This window comes from Ixodes scapularis, unplaced genomic scaffold (genome assembly GCF_016920785.2).
Source record: "Ixodes scapularis isolate PalLabHiFi unplaced genomic scaffold, ASM1692078v2 PGA_scaffold2__306_contigs__length_199485367, whole genome shotgun sequence".
NCBI lineage: Eukaryota > Metazoa > Arthropoda > Arachnida > Ixodida > Ixodidae > Ixodes > Ixodes scapularis.
Genome location: NW_024609857.1, coordinates 75,676,598 through 75,694,918, shown reverse-complemented (window position 1 = coordinate 75,694,918; position 18,321 = coordinate 75,676,598). Strand labels below are relative to the sequence as shown.

General features: G+C 48.9%; 1 protein-coding gene across 1 annotated transcript; it reads left to right on the top strand.

Moving 5' to 3' along the window:
- Window positions 1–17,439: 17,439 nt before the first annotated feature.
- On the top strand, window positions 17,440–18,096 carry LOC115333077 (E3 ubiquitin-protein ligase MARCHF3-like). The gene has a single exon (XM_029995618.3). The coding sequence runs from the start codon at window positions 17,440–17,442 to the stop codon at window positions 18,094–18,096; it is 657 nt and encodes a 218-aa protein (XP_029851478.3).
- Window positions 18,097–18,321: the final 225 nt, after the last annotated feature.

Genomic DNA, 18,321 nt, shown 5'->3' with positions numbered 1-18,321 from the left:
AGTTTGTGAGTACACTTTGGAAGCGTATCTTGAAGCGTTGGGGCATCCGGGACCGTCACACTGTGTCTTATTGCCCAATAAGTCAATCTGTCGAGCGCCAAAACGGCATTGTCAAAGAGAGCCTCCGGGTGTACTGCGACAGCCACCGAGAATGGGATCGGCATATCTCCGAAATAGCCTTCGCCATGAGGACGTCGGAGAGTGTCGGCACTGGTTACTCGCCGGCGTTCCTTTGCCGTGGAAGAGAACTTCGCACACCGAGGGAAGCACCACATGCGCCGAGTGACTCCGAGCCCCCAGTAGCCACTGCCCATGCCTTCGGAGCTGGACTTTCCAGAACTATTCAGGACGCAAATCAGTTTACCGTCTTTCATTAAAGGAAGGCCAGAGCAGCGCAGGGATGCCACTTCAATGAGCATCGGCAGCCAGTTTTTATGAAGGTCGGCGACCTGGTTTTGAAGAACTTTCACACTCTGAGTGACGATAGCCAAGGAATTTCAGCAAAGCTGGCACGTCGTCGGACATACCCTGTTCGAGAAATTGGACAGCTCGGCACCAAACATTTTTTGTTGGCTGGTCCCGATTCCGGCGTACGGCATGAAATGGCTCACGCCGACCAGCTATCACTGAACCACCCTCCGTGGTCACCGTCCTCCCTCATCTCTTCATCTCCGAGGGGGAGGAAACTTGTAAATAGCGAAGCAGTGGAGCGCTCGTAACGCCACGACGTTGAGTGTTCCGCTCGGGGGTATGGGACGGAAAAAAGGAAGAAAGGTGTAAAATAAGAAGGGTATGTAGGATTCACTTGAACCTAATAGTCTAAAGATTCAAAGAGGTGTCAATAATTCGCTTATTTTTCAAGCTAAGAGTATGCTATTTATGTTATATCAAGGACACGTACACCTCTCGCAATATAACCTTCATGAAGGCAATAACAAAGGCTGAGATCCCACAGTGGCCATGAACCGTAAAAATATTTGCCCGCTTTCAAAGGACGATTACGGTTACATGTATTACCATCGACGAGTCCCATGGTTTTGTTGACTATTCCACCCTCGTTAGTTTCCATAAACAAATGTATGGTTACAGAACCTACTACCTTTAGCCATTCGCTGGAGCTTGGTCGTTTCCATTTTTGGGTATGTGCGCCTGCAAACATACATATTCAGTGACTTTGAACAACTGGTGTTAGAAACATTTACTATTGCGGGGTCTCTTCATATTGTTGGATTGCATTTTTCACATAAATGTCAAGCTCCTTTAAAAATCTAGAACACACGGGTGAAGGTTCTATAGTAAAATGGGCTGAGTATTATCTAAAAGCGTGTCCAGTTTGTTTATTATGAAGGGCGAGCCTCACAGCCAGTTATGTGTCCAACGTCTCACAAGGTTTTCTTTTGGCGCCATTTTTATTCATCTTCGTGAATTACGTTGGAGGTGTCCTCAATCAAAACGTAATACTATATTCTAAGATGACTGCATCATTTATTGCGACATTACGAGTCAAGATGATAAGATCTCTCTACATAAATATCTAATGGGGGTATCCTTCACATCTAAATACCCGGACAAAAGTAGGTTAGCGACAAAGCCTTGTGAGAGTAATATTTTAGAAGATAAAACAAACAGAAACTATTACGTTTTATATTCTTCGTGTGTTTATTAAGAAAAAATATTATTAAGTACAAAACGAACAAAAGTGTTTACATTTCAGAAGCAACAGCAAGCACGGAGATACGCTTCTTTAGTGTTTGTTCAGTATGCCATAAGAGACAGACAAACTTGACAGCCGCATTGGTTATATAGCTACTTATGTTTGGCTACTCCTTGGAATAATTGAAGACCAGCTTTTCGTCACTATATTAGCGGTGAGATGTTTTAGTGGCGCCCTCCTACGGTTCCCCCTTGTGGCGTCATTAGCTTGCGAACAACAAGTTCGATGGTGTTTGTAAATAGCATGGTGGAAGCTTGAAATCATTGCGCTCTCAAAGGAACACTGCCAACACCGTCAAAATTAAAGTTCTTTCATTCCTCTTATTTCCGTCGACGATAAATCCTTTTCTGACGTCATAGTCAGCGTTCGGCCAATCGTGGAAGGCCGGCCACAGCGACGCTTTCGGTCGCGCACGTCGCCAATATGGGTTGACTTGTTAAAGTTCACGCACAAATTAGGCGTGATGTCCCTTTCACTCGCATCAACCTAGCTTTGTTTTATTTTATTATAGCCGACAGGATGAAGACAACAGCGAGGTCCTTCGGTTGTTCCGCCTCCAGCGCGAGCTTCCTATCTTCGGTAGTGCTTCGGCGTCTCGTGAGCTTCAAGCGTGCACACACAGAAGAAAAGCACCGCGGAAGGCAGCGAGCGCGAGCTGGAGGCTGGTTATCAGAAAGAAACGCGCCTTGTCGTTCTTATCCTCTCCGTGACCGTGGTGAAGCTGTGAAACAGCACTGCAGTAAAGGCTACAAGCGCGAGCCTTTTAGCTAAAAGCTCGTACCTCAGTTGCGTGATATCTCGCGCAGCAGAAGCAACTGCCAATTGAGGCATTGAGCCACGGCTTCTGAGATTCTTGGCGCGCACAGCTCTCCTCCGGCCATGCAGTTCGTTTGGCTGTCAATCCACAGTCTCTGCACGACAACCGGAGCATCTCGGAGCTGGCCTCTCTGCAAAGCTACATCGGAAGCGCCTTTCCGTGGCTGCCGTGGCTACACAATGATTTCCTTACGAAGCAATTCGCGAAAGCTGTGCGGGAAAGCCAACTTTGAGGGAAAGCCACTCTCCACGCGTGTAGGAGCTATCTAAAATGGAAATAGACGCCGGGTACACAATAGCTCTTGTTTGACGGGAGCGTTAAAGAACTTTTGACTAGCTGTACAAGCGTCGGTTTTTGAAGCGATCTAGCTCACCGTGGGCCTGTACAAAAGCTGCCATTGCGATGAAAATAACCCGTAATGTAACAAACATGACTAAAGTGTAAAACAGAGTGTACGTACGCCACTGGTCACACTATCATTATACAGGCACACGCTTGTTCCGCTCTCATTTACGAACTTCCTATTAAACTAATTGGTACATACGTCAAGTAAGACCGCAATCGGCGCTCGATGTTTTTTGTTCAGTTTTGAAGCGATGAGCACCGACGTAAACATTGACCAGCGTACAAGAGCTAATTCATCGCAGCCATGCTTAACGAGATTGTCTGACAGCTGGCGTAATCTTTAAAAAACAAAATACACAAGTCCGTTGTTTTTTTTTTGTGTGTTTTTTTATCGTTAAATTAAAGTTATGAACCAGCTTGGTCTACGATTTACTCTTACCTCTTAAAATAACGAAGTTGTTGTTATTTTAACAACAATAGCATAAAAACACTTTGAAGCATTCAGGGCTGTGCACTCTTAGAAAAAAGGGTATGGATAGTCCTCCCTTAGGGGAGGAACGGTCTTGTAACCTATGTTCCTTTAGAAAGGGAGAAACGTTCGTCCCTGAAGCAGGGGAGCAACGTTCCTCCGTCACTTGCATCTCAATATGGCGGCCCCGAATCGAGCAAATCGAGCCCAATAAGGCTTAACCAGGACGCTACATCTCTTGTACGGGACGAGAGCAGCAGCAAATAAAAGCGTCACACGAGCTTTCCGCAAACTGTGTTTATTTCCGAAGCCAGATTCCCCCCACAGGTATAGAAACTGGCGTTTCGAAAGCAGTTACTCAGTCTTCTCGTCGACAGCACTGCGATGTTAAACGGAGACAACCGATACCCAGTTACTTTGCGCACTTTGAGTCTTACCTTTGGTGTTCCTCGAGTCACAATTCCTTCGTCAACCGCACATCCCAGAGAAGGGCAAACTCAATCCGCGAAACCAAAAGCCGCTCTCGAAAGAACAAACTCGAAGCCGCTCGCCGCTGTTTATCGCGTAGCGTGAAAGGTTAAATCGCTAGCCACCAGATGGCGGGGTCAAGCAGAGTAATTGCAAGCAGCTAAACTAGGTGGCGCTTGGTACCGCCCAATTCATGTTCTACAAAAAATAATTTATTCTTTTCAGGCCACTACTGCGCTTCAGAGCCGCTCTCCTGCGCTTGGGGATCCTCTACTATACACACACATTACACTTAATACAAGCATTAGGTGAACATACATTGAGCACATACACGGCACACACACACATATCAATACAATGGAACACCACACTAACCCGAACACTGCACCCGTGCTCTGCGTTTCCGTCTTTTATACTGGTCGTTTTGAACGTACGGAACTTTTCGGTGACTCCCTAAGCAATAAAAGCTATTCCCAGCATGTTGATTTTTTCCCAGCAATGTCATACCTCTGAGAGTATTTTGAATGGCTCAGGGGATTAATCTCTTATTAAAAAGTAAACGCTCGATCAAGCCGTAATTATTTGAAAGCCAAAAAATCAAGCCGCCCTAATGCGGTTCGAAGCCATGAGTTTGTTTCCCCACACGGCACGTCGTAGCCTGTATTTCTATTGGTTTTTCTATTTGTGCTGTTCGCGCAAAGCTGCAATTGCCGTCTTGAATTAATCTCTGTAGAGCGGATATTCACTCAGCTGGAAGTGATGCTTCCCATGCTGAGAAATCGCTTTTCGATCAACTTGAATGCAGTCAAAGCCGCGACTTGCGTTGCGGCAGGTGTTCAGTGTACGGAGCTACGCCGTGGCGAGCCCAAAAACGTCTAGAGCTCATCCCAACGCGCCACTTGGAAGGCAGTTTCTCCAGGAACCGTAGTATATTTAAACAGCAAAATAAAGGGCAGCTTTTTTCTTTTTTTTTTTTCGATTTTACCTTCTATTGTTTTTTAATGCCGAAATTCCATACTGTAAATATACGTACTTTCCGTCACGATTTCGTACTGTTCAGTCCTTGCTTCAGAGCGCAATCGCTCTCGGGGACGAGACAATTCCGACAGTCATATTGGCCATTGTACGATAGCGCTAGGAGCTTCTACTGTTCAGACCAGCGTTCCAACATGACTATCCGCACGTTGATCGATTGCACGTAATCCCTCAAGTGGTATTAAACGTTTTAATGTAAAGCGGAATGTCAACCTGCGACACCCCGCCTCCTCATCACGGCCCGACCAACGGCATCCAATGCCCGACAGTTTACGTCATCTCATCTTGTTGTTACACCACTGATACGCGAACACACGGTCACATCGGCAATAATTCCAGTCTTCTGTTCACAACCCACAACACTGCCATCACGATGTCGCTGACACGAAGAAATACAGAACCACGTTGACGATGTTGCTGACACGCAGAAGAATCACGTTGAACGCCGGTTGGCACTCGGCACGGGACAACGGAACCGAACTCAGCACGGAAGGCACCCAGGCAGCCGGCAGGAAAACCTGCCTTCCCTGGACGCAGTTCCCGCGATTTCCATAACGTCGAAAACGTCGACACAGTTCCTCGTTGTTTCGCAGCTGTAGCGCTGTAGTTCCGCGTGTGTCCCGCAAATTGGAGACGGCCGTCTTGCCCAGTGTATGTAGCGCTGCTGGCACTGCTCCGCAACTTCGCTGTTTCTAGCGGCTTCGTTTGCTCGTTTGATAAAATTAGTGATAAAAGCGTCAATGCAACCGAAATGTTCTGCACGTTTAGACTAGAAGACGGAATTACAGGCGGCCTTCACTGCCACTGAAGCTCAATCAACTCAACAGCTATTTATTAAACAACGTGCGCGACCTGCTCGAAAAACGAAACCGAAAGAAGATGAGTCGGGAGGGCGAAAGCTTTCTCCCGTCTGCCTGGAGAAGGAGAAAAACGTTTCGTTCCTCCCCTTTTCTCGTGTCCGGTTGGGGGCGCATCAGTAGAAGGGAGGAAGACGCGCCGTTGCTACTTTTTTCCTCCATTTTTTCTTAGAGTGTGGAAGCAGTCAGGCGAATTTCTTTCCAACTTGAGCCGTTTTCTTGGTGGAGGTGTGCGCAATCTGGTGGTTGCGCAGTTTCGTATTTTTCAACCGCGCCCAGCCGCGCCCCACAGCGTTAACGCGAGGCCGTACATCTGCGCGCTATGCAAAAAGAAAGCTTCGAAAGGAACGCGAATATCTTTCCACCGGTAAGTTCGTGGATTGTTGAAGTTCACAAAACTGCTCTGATGATGTAACCGTGTTTGGGACCCCGAGGGTCTGCCTGCATGATCCGCCGCTTGCGGCAGCCAGAATGTATGGGAAAATGGCGGACCTTTTCCTCTAGAGTTAGTATATGATCTCTATGGCTTCCCCCTCCGGCTTCTGGCGGCTATTCGCGGTTTTGTCGACCTAGGGTAGATGGCGCCACTAAAACTCCTTATAAAAACGTTTTGTCGATGATACCAGGCTTTTGACGCATTTATATATATGTTGGAACGACAAGATTTATAGAAAAGTACCTTTTATCGAGCAGGTATTCGCAAAACTTGCTATCTTTTTTACAACTACCTAAGAGACGTCACGCCGCTTGTCTCTCATGGCCGCCGCTCGTGGCTACAGGTCGGGAAATATTCCAAGTTTTGCCTAGCTATTACGCGGCGGAATCGCAACATTTCGATGAAAAGAGGTGTGTTTTCTGCCATTTGTGACACAGTGAACAATATCAAAAGCAGAAAATGCCTATTCTTTCAACGTTAAAATCGTTGCACAGCTCCTTTAAACGGTATATATATATTTTTTTAGAACATACCTTATTTCCAGTTTATGCTCAAGAACACGACCGGCTTTATTAGGGGCGACCAGGTCACTCCGCGTTTCCCTATGGGAGCGCGCGGGCCAAGAAATATCACGTGAACGGCTGGGAGAGACCGAGTGTTCCGCTAGGCGCCGCCCCAGCTCAACACCAAAAGCGCGGCGGCCGCTATGGAAGGCAATGGGAGCGTATTAAGTATTATAGTATTAAGGAAAATGCAAATAATTGTGTTCCACGCGGCGCACGTGCCGGCGTCTGCAGCAGTAACCGCTCATTCACACTGGAAGCGGATCCGCGTTCGCAAAGCGGTTCCGAACGCGGTTGTATATAGAGATCCAGTACCATTGCACGCGCACTTGATGTCATCGAGTGCGCGTGCAATTGTGCTGGTTCTTTATACAACGGCGTTCGCAACCGCCTTGCGAACGCGGTTGTATAAAGAACCAGTACAATTGCACGCGCACTCGATGACATCAAGTGCGCGTGCAATGGTACTGGATCTTTATACAACCACGTTCGCAACCTCTTCGGGAACGCGGATCCGATTCAGTGTGAATGAGCGGTAACTGTTCTAAAATAAAAACCTAAAACAAGTGGCATCTTGCACGCGCGTTCGTCAACTCTTTATTTTGGTTATTTATTTCGAATCTTCTATACGGGGAAGGCGTGCGCATGCGCCGCGTGAAACAACATTTTCTGCATCCTCCTTGATGCTTGGATAATTTAGCAATAAGCCAACAGATCACGGCGTAGGTGCAAAGGGCCCGAAGCTGCTGCCCTTAGGCTGCCCTCTTCTACGACGCCTTGACGATGATTTTTCCGGTTCTGGTCGAGTTTAAAATCTTGTAATCATGATACCGATGCATAAGAGAGGTAATGATGGGACGAAGAAAGTAAACGCCCTTGGTTGGCTGCGTCTATGGCGCTATTTGAGAAGCGCGTAGGAGTTAGCACGATACGCTCCTGCTGCTAGCGACTAAGTCGAATGGGGCGGCCGGTGGAAAATCTCGGACACCATAATGTTTTATGTTTTTTTGCCCAAGAAGCCGCCAACGACGCAGAGACCCGAGGGACGATGGCTTCCGGCGAGCACCGAGCAGCAACAAGCGTGTGCTGCTTGTATGTTTAGACAGCCTTGTTGCTAGTACGCCTCCACGGGTGACTTGTCTCTTAGCTGTAGGTGAGAAATTTAGCCAGTGCAGTACAACTGCTAAACTGGGGTCTTTAACGTGCATCACGCAGTAGTGATTACACGAACGCGTGCCGGCACGAAACTCATCCAAATCGAGACGGGCAGGGGGTGGGGATCGAAACCAGAAGTTTCTGCAGCGCAAGCGTTCACTCCACGCACCGAGCTGAGACGCGTTAGCCCAATCGGCCACCGATCCTCCCTCACCCAGCAGTCACAGCGGCTGTAGTGCGACCAGCGATATCATCTTCCCTCCTCTCTCTCTAGCCCAAGAAGACGGCCGATCCCCATGCACTAATCTGCTGTTCCATTCGTTCTCCAACGCTCTCACGGCAGAACAGCTCGTCCCGAAACACCCTGTACCTAGAGCCCACACAACTCCCCCCCCCCCCCCCCCCCCCCCCCCCAGAGGGGGTTATCACAGTCATACAACAGACCCTATAGCGTCCATGCCTTAGGAAGGACTGACGCCTACCCTTCCGATGGTCTAACAACTCAAGGACCGCGTAACCGCAATTGAAGAACGCACCCACACTCGTCAACATGCGATACCAGCTCCCCACCACCCTCGCGGAGGAAACGATACATTACAATCTTACCTAAACTACAAACCGTCTGTAAGGCGCGCCCCGACTCCCTTCTCATATCGCAATGGAACTGCCGCAGACTAAAGGAAAAAAAAAATATATTTTTACAATTCATGAAATCCACAGGTATTAAACCCGACATTATAGCCCTGCAAGAGACAGAGAATTTTTCCTAGCAGGCTATGACCGATATACGCAACCAAGCATAATCCAAAAACGCCGGGGACACCAAGGCCCTTTCTTCTCCCAACCATGACCATCACTTACGTCCGCGAGAACTTCCCAACAATCCAAACCGATTGTTGGGAGTGTGACGCAGTTTTATCGGGCCTCCTCGTAACTATCTCGACGGCGTGCCTTTGTTGGACGCGGCGGCGCGTCAAAGTTAAATGACAGTGACTGAGGGACAGAGGTAACTACGTCACTTTCCTGCGGATTATAATCAGCCTGCGGTCTTGAATCGAGCGAAGACAAAATTTTAATCATGAAAAAGGGTTGATAACTGGGCTAGTTGGTAGTTAGACATATTAACGGCATTAGCGCACACGTATGAGGAAGAGAGAAGGGACAGAAAAGAGCGCTACTCACAACTGTATTTACAAAGATGAAGAAAAGAAAGAACATCGTCCAGCTCCCCATAAAGATGAAAAAGGAAGAAGAGGAAGCAGAAATATAAAACAGGAATATAAAACACAAAGTCGGGTGTTCCCTCGCGCGCACAGGCTTGATACACTGGTTCTTTGATTAAACCCTAAAACCTTTTTTGGTTGTGCCTTCGTTGTCGTGGTGCAGGGTGTGTTTGCATGTCTTCGCTCGCGCCTGGTCACCCGTGTCAGGGGGGAAGACGAACACATCATCCATGGTCGGCTGCCGCTGGGTCGTCGTGCCTGATGTTGTGTTTTATATTCCTGTTTTATATTTCTGCTTCCTCTTCTTCCTTTTTCATCTTTATGGGGAGCTGGACGATGTTCTTTCTTTTCTTCATCTTTGTAAATACAGTTGTGAGTAGCGCTCTTTTCTGTCCCTTCTCTCTTCCTCATACGTGTGCGCTAATGCCGTTAATATGTTTAATCATGAATATCTCAAATATCGTTGTCTTTTCACGAATTGCCTCAATTGGGTTAGGCAGTAATCGTCACTCACGTTAAGACTGCAGCTGCAACATGACCAATTAAGATATTAATTAAAAGGTTAGTTATCAAATTTTGGTGAGTTAGTGAACATAATGTGACGTTTATCATCTCATTTGAATTCCGCCGACCACACAGAAATACGGGGAAGACGGAATCCACGTAGCTATTACTGACTTTCCTAAAAACATCTGTAAAGAATAATAAAAAAAAAAAAAAAAAGGCACGACGCAACGGCCGCCTACATTTTTAAACCTTAAAAAAAAAAGTTTACGTCTGACGCTACTCTAACCATTATGCAGGAGCTTCCAGGTGACCACTGCGTAGAGGGTACAGGGTTTGCGGTTACATTGTAACCCCAATATTCAAAGGTACAAATTTGCAAGAACGTAGCCTCTACTATACGTTACCCGGCTAAGAGTGTAGCGTCGATACCGGCAGCAGCGTTTCAGTGGTAGGGGCTTTCATTAATACAAAAATACAAATATTGTCAGAGGCACTAGTTAGAGCTAGTGCCACTAAATAAGCTACGCTTTAGAGTAACGACACTTGGCCATATTGTGGCTTAAAATCATGGTTGCCAGTTATCTGAAGCTTTATCTGAAATCACAGGAAATGCTTTTCCGCCCTCCACAAATGTTTAAACCGTTCGCGACAGAGCAAAGCAGTATTACATGACCTTCCTAACACCGAATCTAATGCTGAGGAAGTCGCACTTTTGAATCATGACGATCGGCCGTTGCGTCTGTTCTGCATACGAGCCAAAATGGCGGCGCCCACAACAATGTCGAGGAACGGAGTGCCGATACTCTAAGCGCAGCTTATTTAGTGGCTCTAGTTAGAGCGAGCCGGAGCTGTGAGCTATATGCGCGCTCTGAGCGCACGGGCTGGGACCAGGCAGAGATAGCGCGAGACAAACCAGCTTGGATCGAGCTATCTAACGGTCGTCTGGTGGATCGTTCCTGCCTGCCCGTCGTTCCCCGGTCAAGGCGACTTTCAATAAACCTCCTCACAAACTCGTGGAGGTGGAGCTTCGCAGCGGCGCCCTACCTGACCAAGGAAGATCGGCCCCACTGACACAAGCCTGTGGGCCCCCCGCAGCGTCCCGCGCCGACAACCAGCAAACAACGGGTACTACCATTCCTCCGCCCCTCCAACCATTCAACATTTGGCACCCATCTATACGCCAACCGGACCCAAAACTTCTTAGCGGACTCGGAGAAGAAGAGATAGAGGAGTGGCTCGACTTGTATATGAGCGCATCTCCGCCTACAACCGATGGGACAACGCCAGTAAGTTGGCCAACATTATTTTCTATTTTACCGATGTCGCCAAAAACGGGGTATTCAAACCACGAGACGGAATGGCAGACATGGGACGACTTCACCAACCGCGCCCGAGGTGTGCGGCGCTGCATGTCGCCAAAATGAAGTGATGAGATCGTGCACAGACGACAGAGGTGCTGGCGATCCATAAATGGGGCTTGTGGGTGAAGGTAACAAAGTGATTTTGTCAATGTTTTATTTTCGCGCTTATGCAAGTGCAGTGCTGTACTTAATTCGTTTGTGAATGACTAATGTACAATAAATGTGCCTCGAAAATTTCCGTCGCAGCTCTCAATTCTTTGCTACACGGCTGGACATCTCGAAACAGAAGAACAACGAACTTACATGACTACGCACCTTACACACCTGAGAGCGCAATCGCTTATCGTAGGTATATACGACCCCGAAGCGATCGTACGAAAACCGCCTTACAAAACTAGAAGGGCGCCATGTCGGCAGTGTTGCCAGATGGAGAAAAAAAAAAGTCAGCAGATTGATCCCCAAAAATTCAGTAGATTTGCACAAAAATCAGTAGATTCCACGAAATATGTGTTTTGCCATGTTTTGCTGTCTCCATTAATACACACTTCGAAGAAATAGTATAGAGTAACAAATAACATTGTAATAAACAGAAATAAAAATGAAAGAAAAAAACAAGACCATTTCTCGAGTAACTTTATATGAAGGACAAATTAAAATGGCTCCATAAATGTTTTTGTTTTAGTCATTATTGACTGTTTCGAGGATTATTCTTTGAAATCGAGACTGAGGGCACTTTTGGGATCACAGATGAAGGCGACAGTGCGACGTTCACCTGTCACTATTATTGAAACGAAACCGAAACGAGACGCTCCGGCAAGTGTGCGCAAACATGTTGGGGGATCGGTGGCCGAGTGGTCTAGCGCACACCAGCTCGGAGCACGTGGAGCGAAAGCTCGCGCTGCAGAACCCAGGGATCCTGGGTTCGAGCCCCACCCCTGCCCGTTTCGATCTGGATGAGCATCGTACCGGCGTGCGGTCGTGTACCACTACTGCGTGATGCACGTTAAAGACCCCAGGCTAGCGGCTGTACCGCACTGGCTAAATTGCTCGTCTACAGCTGGGAGACTCGTCGCCCCTGTGAGGCAGACTAAGTTCTAACCTGTATAAACACACACACAACTCAATTTGTTTTTTTTCGCAAACATGTTCAGTGGAAGTCCTCTGCATGCTGCCATCTTTCCTTACTGGTCTGTGGAAGGTTTTTGAAGCAACGCTGTTGGTCCGGAGCACTGTTGAGGCTACGCGTCGTCTGCTACGGGCTTATTTCTTTTTCGCCTGACCCAAAGTTTGCGTTCAAACGTGGAGAAACTTCATTCGTTAACTTTTTAAGCCAGCGAGGAATAGGATTATATCATTTTCTTGCCACAGCCTGCCAAATAAAAAAACAACAACTGAAATTTGGATGTCGATCCTATGCATTCCGCCGAACGAATGCATGAAAATTGCGGCTCTCTCCGCTCAACTCGAAGCTATTCTAGTAGATTGTATAGGAGCAGCCGAGAGTTCAGGCGCATGTGCAAACACCTCTCGCTCTGCGCCGCGGGCTGATTGGCTCACTCGGGAGAGGGACGTTACGGCGAGATCATAGGCTAGCCAAACTCTCTCAATATATGGCTCTGGCTCGGATGTCACCATTGAACCTGCCCAACCTGACGAACCTGCTCTGGGTGAATAGATAGATGAATATACGGCTACGTCACTCGAATAGGACGGGCTTCTGGGCCATCTAGCCCACTGATCTCAATGATAGAGATCAGTGATCTAGCCAGTGCTTCGTTTTTAATTCTGGGACATTATGAGTTTCCTTTGATGGGCGACACTGGGAACTGAAGGGGCCATATAATAAATTTTTAATATGTTTACTAAAAAAAAGTCAGTAGATTTTCTTGTTTTTCAGTGAATCAGTAGACCCGGAACGAAATCAGTAGATCTACTGATAAATCAGTAGACCTGGCAACACTGCATGTCGGATTATTTGTGGCTTGGCTGGCTTGGCGAAGAAACGGCTTCAAAGTAGACTACAACGTTCCAAATGGGTTATAAAAAAGCCGTTTTAAAATGTCAGTCAGGTATTTTATTACTAGCATGATTAGCTGTCATTGTGATTTTAAAATCTACCGTATATAAAATAATATGTTGACTCTTTGAAGTAATGAGGGCCCCCCCCACCGCGGACGAGGCTATCAACTCTTGCAGAAGCGACCGCAACAGCCCCGGATGCGCGAGCTACGTCCTCCATGTCGTCTTCTTCCCAGACATTAAAAACATGTTTTGAAACATCGCTCACGTTATGAAACAACGCGATTATACTGTATCCAGTGGCTACACATAATGTTAAATGGTTAAGGAACCTTCCAGTTCGTTCTATTTTAGTGTAGGATGTATATTTCGCAAACGCAAAGCGAGAAACATAATACACCCGAAACTCGGCTGCAAGGTAGCGTTCCCGCACGAAGTTCGGATCCAGCTTGGTGCACGTGACCGCGTCTCCACCAATACGGAGTTGGCGGCAAAAGGAAAAGGAACGCGATACTCTGGCTCCGCATATACATAGGGTGCCCACATATCTGTCTGTCTCAGGGTGAAGACATCCATTCTTGCCCTGAATGTGCCAGCGCGTGACGCTCTGGCGCACTCGGTGCGTGACTTAGGCGGTAAAATGGCGTCTCTGCATTAGCCAAAGCTACGTGCTCAAGCTGAGTGACACCGGATTGCGCGCACTTCAAAATGCATAAAAAAAGAATGGGCGGAAATATGGCTGAAATGTCACCACTCAAGTAAAAGCGCGCGTGTGTAGGAAGTCACTCTACCTATACAGTTACTCTAGCGTGCGCTAGCCCACTCGGCTACCGATCCTACTCGGCTACCATTACAGACAAATGTCCACTGTTGGCGATGTAACTAGCAGTGTACTCCTTCTTTCACCTTCTATTTCTTGCAATGCAGGGTAAAGTGCAGGGTGTCGCTGCTATCCACCTATCGATAAAACACCTCGATGTGTTTGCGTTTGTCTTGCAAGAGCGTCAAATGCTCCAGTGCACAAGGCCCGTTTCACAAGCGGACCTTGGAAGCAAATGGCGGCGTAGCACTGAAATGAGCGGCTTTTAGATGCGAATGGCAGCCGAGCACCCGCTCGCGGCACGTGTCTTGCGCGCTTTTACAACAATGGTTGGCGGTACTTGAAAGCGTGAATTTTATCAATGGAATTTACCTATCGATGGCTCTCCGCCCCGCGATAGCTCACCACAGCTCCACATCCTGAATCGCTTAGTCACTTTCGCAAGCGCGATCGTCACACCCTTCTAGCCCACCATATGGTGGCTATAAGGGGATGTGTGCCGAATAGAAAATCGATAGCATGCCACTTGTTCATGACGCCGGTGGCACCGATGATGATGATGATGATGATGATAATTTTATGGCTGTTCCCTTTGAAGCGGGCGGTTTGAATAGAAATCAGACCTAGCCGAATAAAAACGGAGAGAAAAAAAAAATTTCACTACTGTTGCATTCTTCGCCACCAGTCCTCCAGCCTCCTTTTAGTCCTCTCGACTGCGTCGCTGCACTTCCAGCTGGGCTGCAGTGCCACTGCAGCGCGATTTAAGTCCGCACTGGGCCAGCACTCAGCCTCCCTGCCTGTGTCCCCAACTCGGAAGCCGAGGGCTTCTGCCAGAAATTGTTCGTGTGAATGTGCCTCGTCTAGATGCAGCCCGTTGTTTGGCGCCTGGCCCCAATCCACCGGGTGTCTTGGTACGAGACTTGGGCAGGAGAGCACAATATGCTTGATAGTTTCCTCGGTTTCGCCACATGCCCGGCATGATGTTGATTGTACCTGTTGGTCAAAACGCTGCCTGTACACTAGCGTTCTTAGCCCTCCCGCACGTGCTTCAAAAAGCAGGCGGCTGCCCAGGCTATTGTCATACAGGGTTGTCTCTGTCGATATTTCATGTTTCCAGCGGTTGTACACTTGCAGGGTTGACTTTGAGCGGGCCGCCTCCGACCACTGCACAGCCTCTTCCTCGCGCACACTCTTCCGCACCTCCAGTTCCCACTTTTGCTCTGTAGTGGCAGCCACGGGCACAGTAAAGAAGCCATATTTCTTTTCCGGCTGGTACAGTCGCTTTCTCCACTTTGTCTGTATCCCTGTCAGGTCTGTGTACACAAATAGTCGTTTGGCCCACCGTCCTCGGTCCATGAGTCGCAGACGCCCGTCGTAGCCGATCTTGCTAGCTGCTTCTCTGGCTTCAAACGATGACCATCCAAGATCACCTTGGACAGCTTCGTTCGCCACCATGCCATGGCAGCCTAGGGCCTGCCTCCCAACTTCGCGCTGCCGGCGCTCCAGAATGTGCCTCACGTCTCCAGGAATGCACACAACAGCATTAGCAAACGTTAGGCCAGGGACCATGGCTGCTTTCCAGAGTTCCCTTGTAACCAGAAATCGATTGCAGCTCCATAGGTTACGCTTGCGAAGGACACTGGTGTTTCGCACGGCCGTCTTTCTGAGGTGGAGATGGTGTTCCGCTAGGTAATCTGGCTTATTTGTGAGTAGAATACCCAGGTACTTATAGGTGCCTTGCAGGGGGATCCGTTCGCCCTTCAGCACGCAGTGACCAAGACGCGGCTCTTCAGGCCCGGCTAGTTGCACGACTGCCGACTTTTTGCTGTTGAAGCGAAGGCAGCGCGCATCCGCCTCTTCTACACAAATGACTAAAAGCTGCTGTAGTGACTCTACACTTTCCGCTGTAAGTACGATGTCATCCGCAATGGTGAGACCTGGTAGCGTCCAGTTCACTGGCTCTCCTTTTTCTAAATGGGTGAAAGAGAATCCTACCCCCGACTGGAGCAAGCGCCTCTCTAGCCCCGACACATAGAGGATATATAAGAGAAGTGAAAGCGGACAGCCTTGTCGTAGACCTCTTGTTACAGTCACTTGCTCCGATTTGGCACCATTCATCTCTGTTGTCACCGCGTTGCCCGAATACAGAGATCGGACGAGGGCCAACCACTGCCGTGGCATGTCTAACTGTTCTAGGTGCTGGAGCAATAACTCGTGAGGTACACTGTCGTAAGCCTTCGCAATGTCAAGGATGCAGCACAGGAGTTTTCTTCCTTCCTTGCGGGCGACCTCAATACACTGGGTGATCGTAAAAATGTTGTCCTCCAGTCGGCGACCCCGACGGAAGCCTCCCTGCAGCTCCGTTAACACCCCATTCTCCTCTGCCGCTGCCATGTAATCTTTCACTATATATGCGAAGGCTCTGTAGATGGTGGAAGTCACTGTAAGTGGCCGATAGTCCTGAAGATGTTGTCGGTTGCCTCCCTTCTTAGGGACCAAGACAACCCGACCAAGCCTCCAGTCTTGGGGCACGGGTTCTGAGCCACTGAAGATTGCACTGAAGATCTCTGCCATCTGCTGCCTTGTCTTCGTTCCCATCGATTTAAGAACCGAAGCCCGGAGACGTAGACGTCTTCAAATGCGCGAAGGCCCGTAAGACTGTCACCCACCCGATGACCTCCTCCTGCCAGTGTTCTGCGGTGTGTAGCGTCGGTTGAGAGGATGTATCCTCTTCGGTGGTAAAGTTCTCCCTCAGGTAATCCGAGAGGTGGGTGCCAAGGTTGCTAGGTTCCTCCCCTGTGCTTTCGTCAATAATGGCTGCTTTCTGGTCTCTACCATCCAACGTTCCGAGGTAGGCCCAGAACTTCCTCGGTGCGTCCCTGCTGCTGCATCTAATGTCCCGGACAGTAGCCAGATCCGCAGTCCTTATCTTCTGTTGGACCAACTGTTTAGCACTGTTTTTCAGTACTTGATAACTGTGCCATTTTTTGTCAATCTCGTGTGTCTCTCCTGTACGGAGCGCCATTCGGTGATGCAGGTTAGCCTCCTCCTGCCGGGCATGGATGGCTGACTTGACCTCACCATCCCACCATCTCTTACGTCGTCTGCGTCCAGCGAGCCTTTTTGGTGCGTGTCGCTTAACCGGTACCCTGCGCCTGGTGCCATCGGGCGGCGCACAATGGCACCAAGCGTAGAAGTGTGTCCTGCATGAGCACGCGGAGTACGAGACGCTCTCGTGCCCCGTGACGCTTCATGCCATACCCTTTCAGCAGAAATGCACCGGTATCCTTGCTACAGCGCCACTTTTTCGTTACGTGGAACTACCCGTAAACGCGGAGCGCTCGGTACACCTACCCATATAGCCACCGTACCCACCATAATAATAATGACCGGACACGTGTCACGTGACTTCTGCCTAATGAAGTCGAGGCAAATCAAAACATACTGGACCAAAGCAAATCGGTTGTCGACAAAGAATGAAAATGCGATACTCTGACACAGTATTCAGTGGCACTAGCCCACCCTAGCTCGGGCTCCTAGCTTTTGTGAGGTTAATTGTAATTGCAACTGTAATTTATTTGCATAAAAGATAGGTGCGCGTACACCTATTTCTTGTAAAGCGACAACAACCTCAACAAAGAAGAAGTGGTATGGACGCGCGAGGAACCACGAAGGCGACAAAAGTGCTCTTCCGCACGAGACCACTGAGGATGCTGGCCGGAGGCGACGACATCTCCACAGCGCCCCCTGTGACGTCGCCCCGTCGTCTCGAACCATCTCGGGAGGAATTGTGCCGCTTCTGCGCTACCGGCGGCGACCAGGAGGAGCTGGTGACGCCGTGCTGCTGCGAAGGCTTCGTCTCGCAGACGCACCGGTCCTGCCTGGAGAAGCGCATTCTGCAGGACGGTGTGAGCCGATGCTACCACTGCAACTTCCGCTACCAGTACAAGCTAAAGACCAGGTCTGCCTGCCACTGGTTCAGGTCGCCCGAGTACCGCCACGACGTGTTTCAGCTGATCGCTATGCTGGTGCAGTACATCTGCGACACACTCGTCATCGGGATCGCCGTCTTCAAGGCCATTCACTTCGTGGCCCAGGCGCCTCTGGTGGCGGCCATAGTGACGGTGCTGGGATGCGGGTCGTGCACAGTCTTCTGGCTCGCCTACCTGTCCTTGGACCTGTGGACGTTCTACACGCCGCTGAGACGCTGGATTCGCAACAACACCAGCATCGTGCTTCTGTTGCCGGCTTCGAAGGCGGAGGACGTTCACAGTGCTCACGCCTGCTCCACAGACGAACTACGCTGAGCGATATACGAAAAGATGGGACAGAAGAATCTAACACAGCCGTAATATTACCTATTTGAATATAAAAGATTTTCTCGCGATCACAAGACACGATTCTGCGCTGTTTCATTGCGGGCCGCGGTACTAAGTCATCGTTATTCCACCATCCCCATTCTAGGCAATAGCCGGTTCCCGAAGATAAGCTTCTCCAAATGCCATAGGCCGTAACACAGACTTCGTGGGCTG

Excerpts from the sequence above, each read along its gene's own strand:
- LOC115333077 (XM_029995618.3), top strand. The coding sequence starts at position 17,440 with ATGGACGCGCGAGGAACCACGAAGGCGACAAAAGTGCTCTTCCGCACG.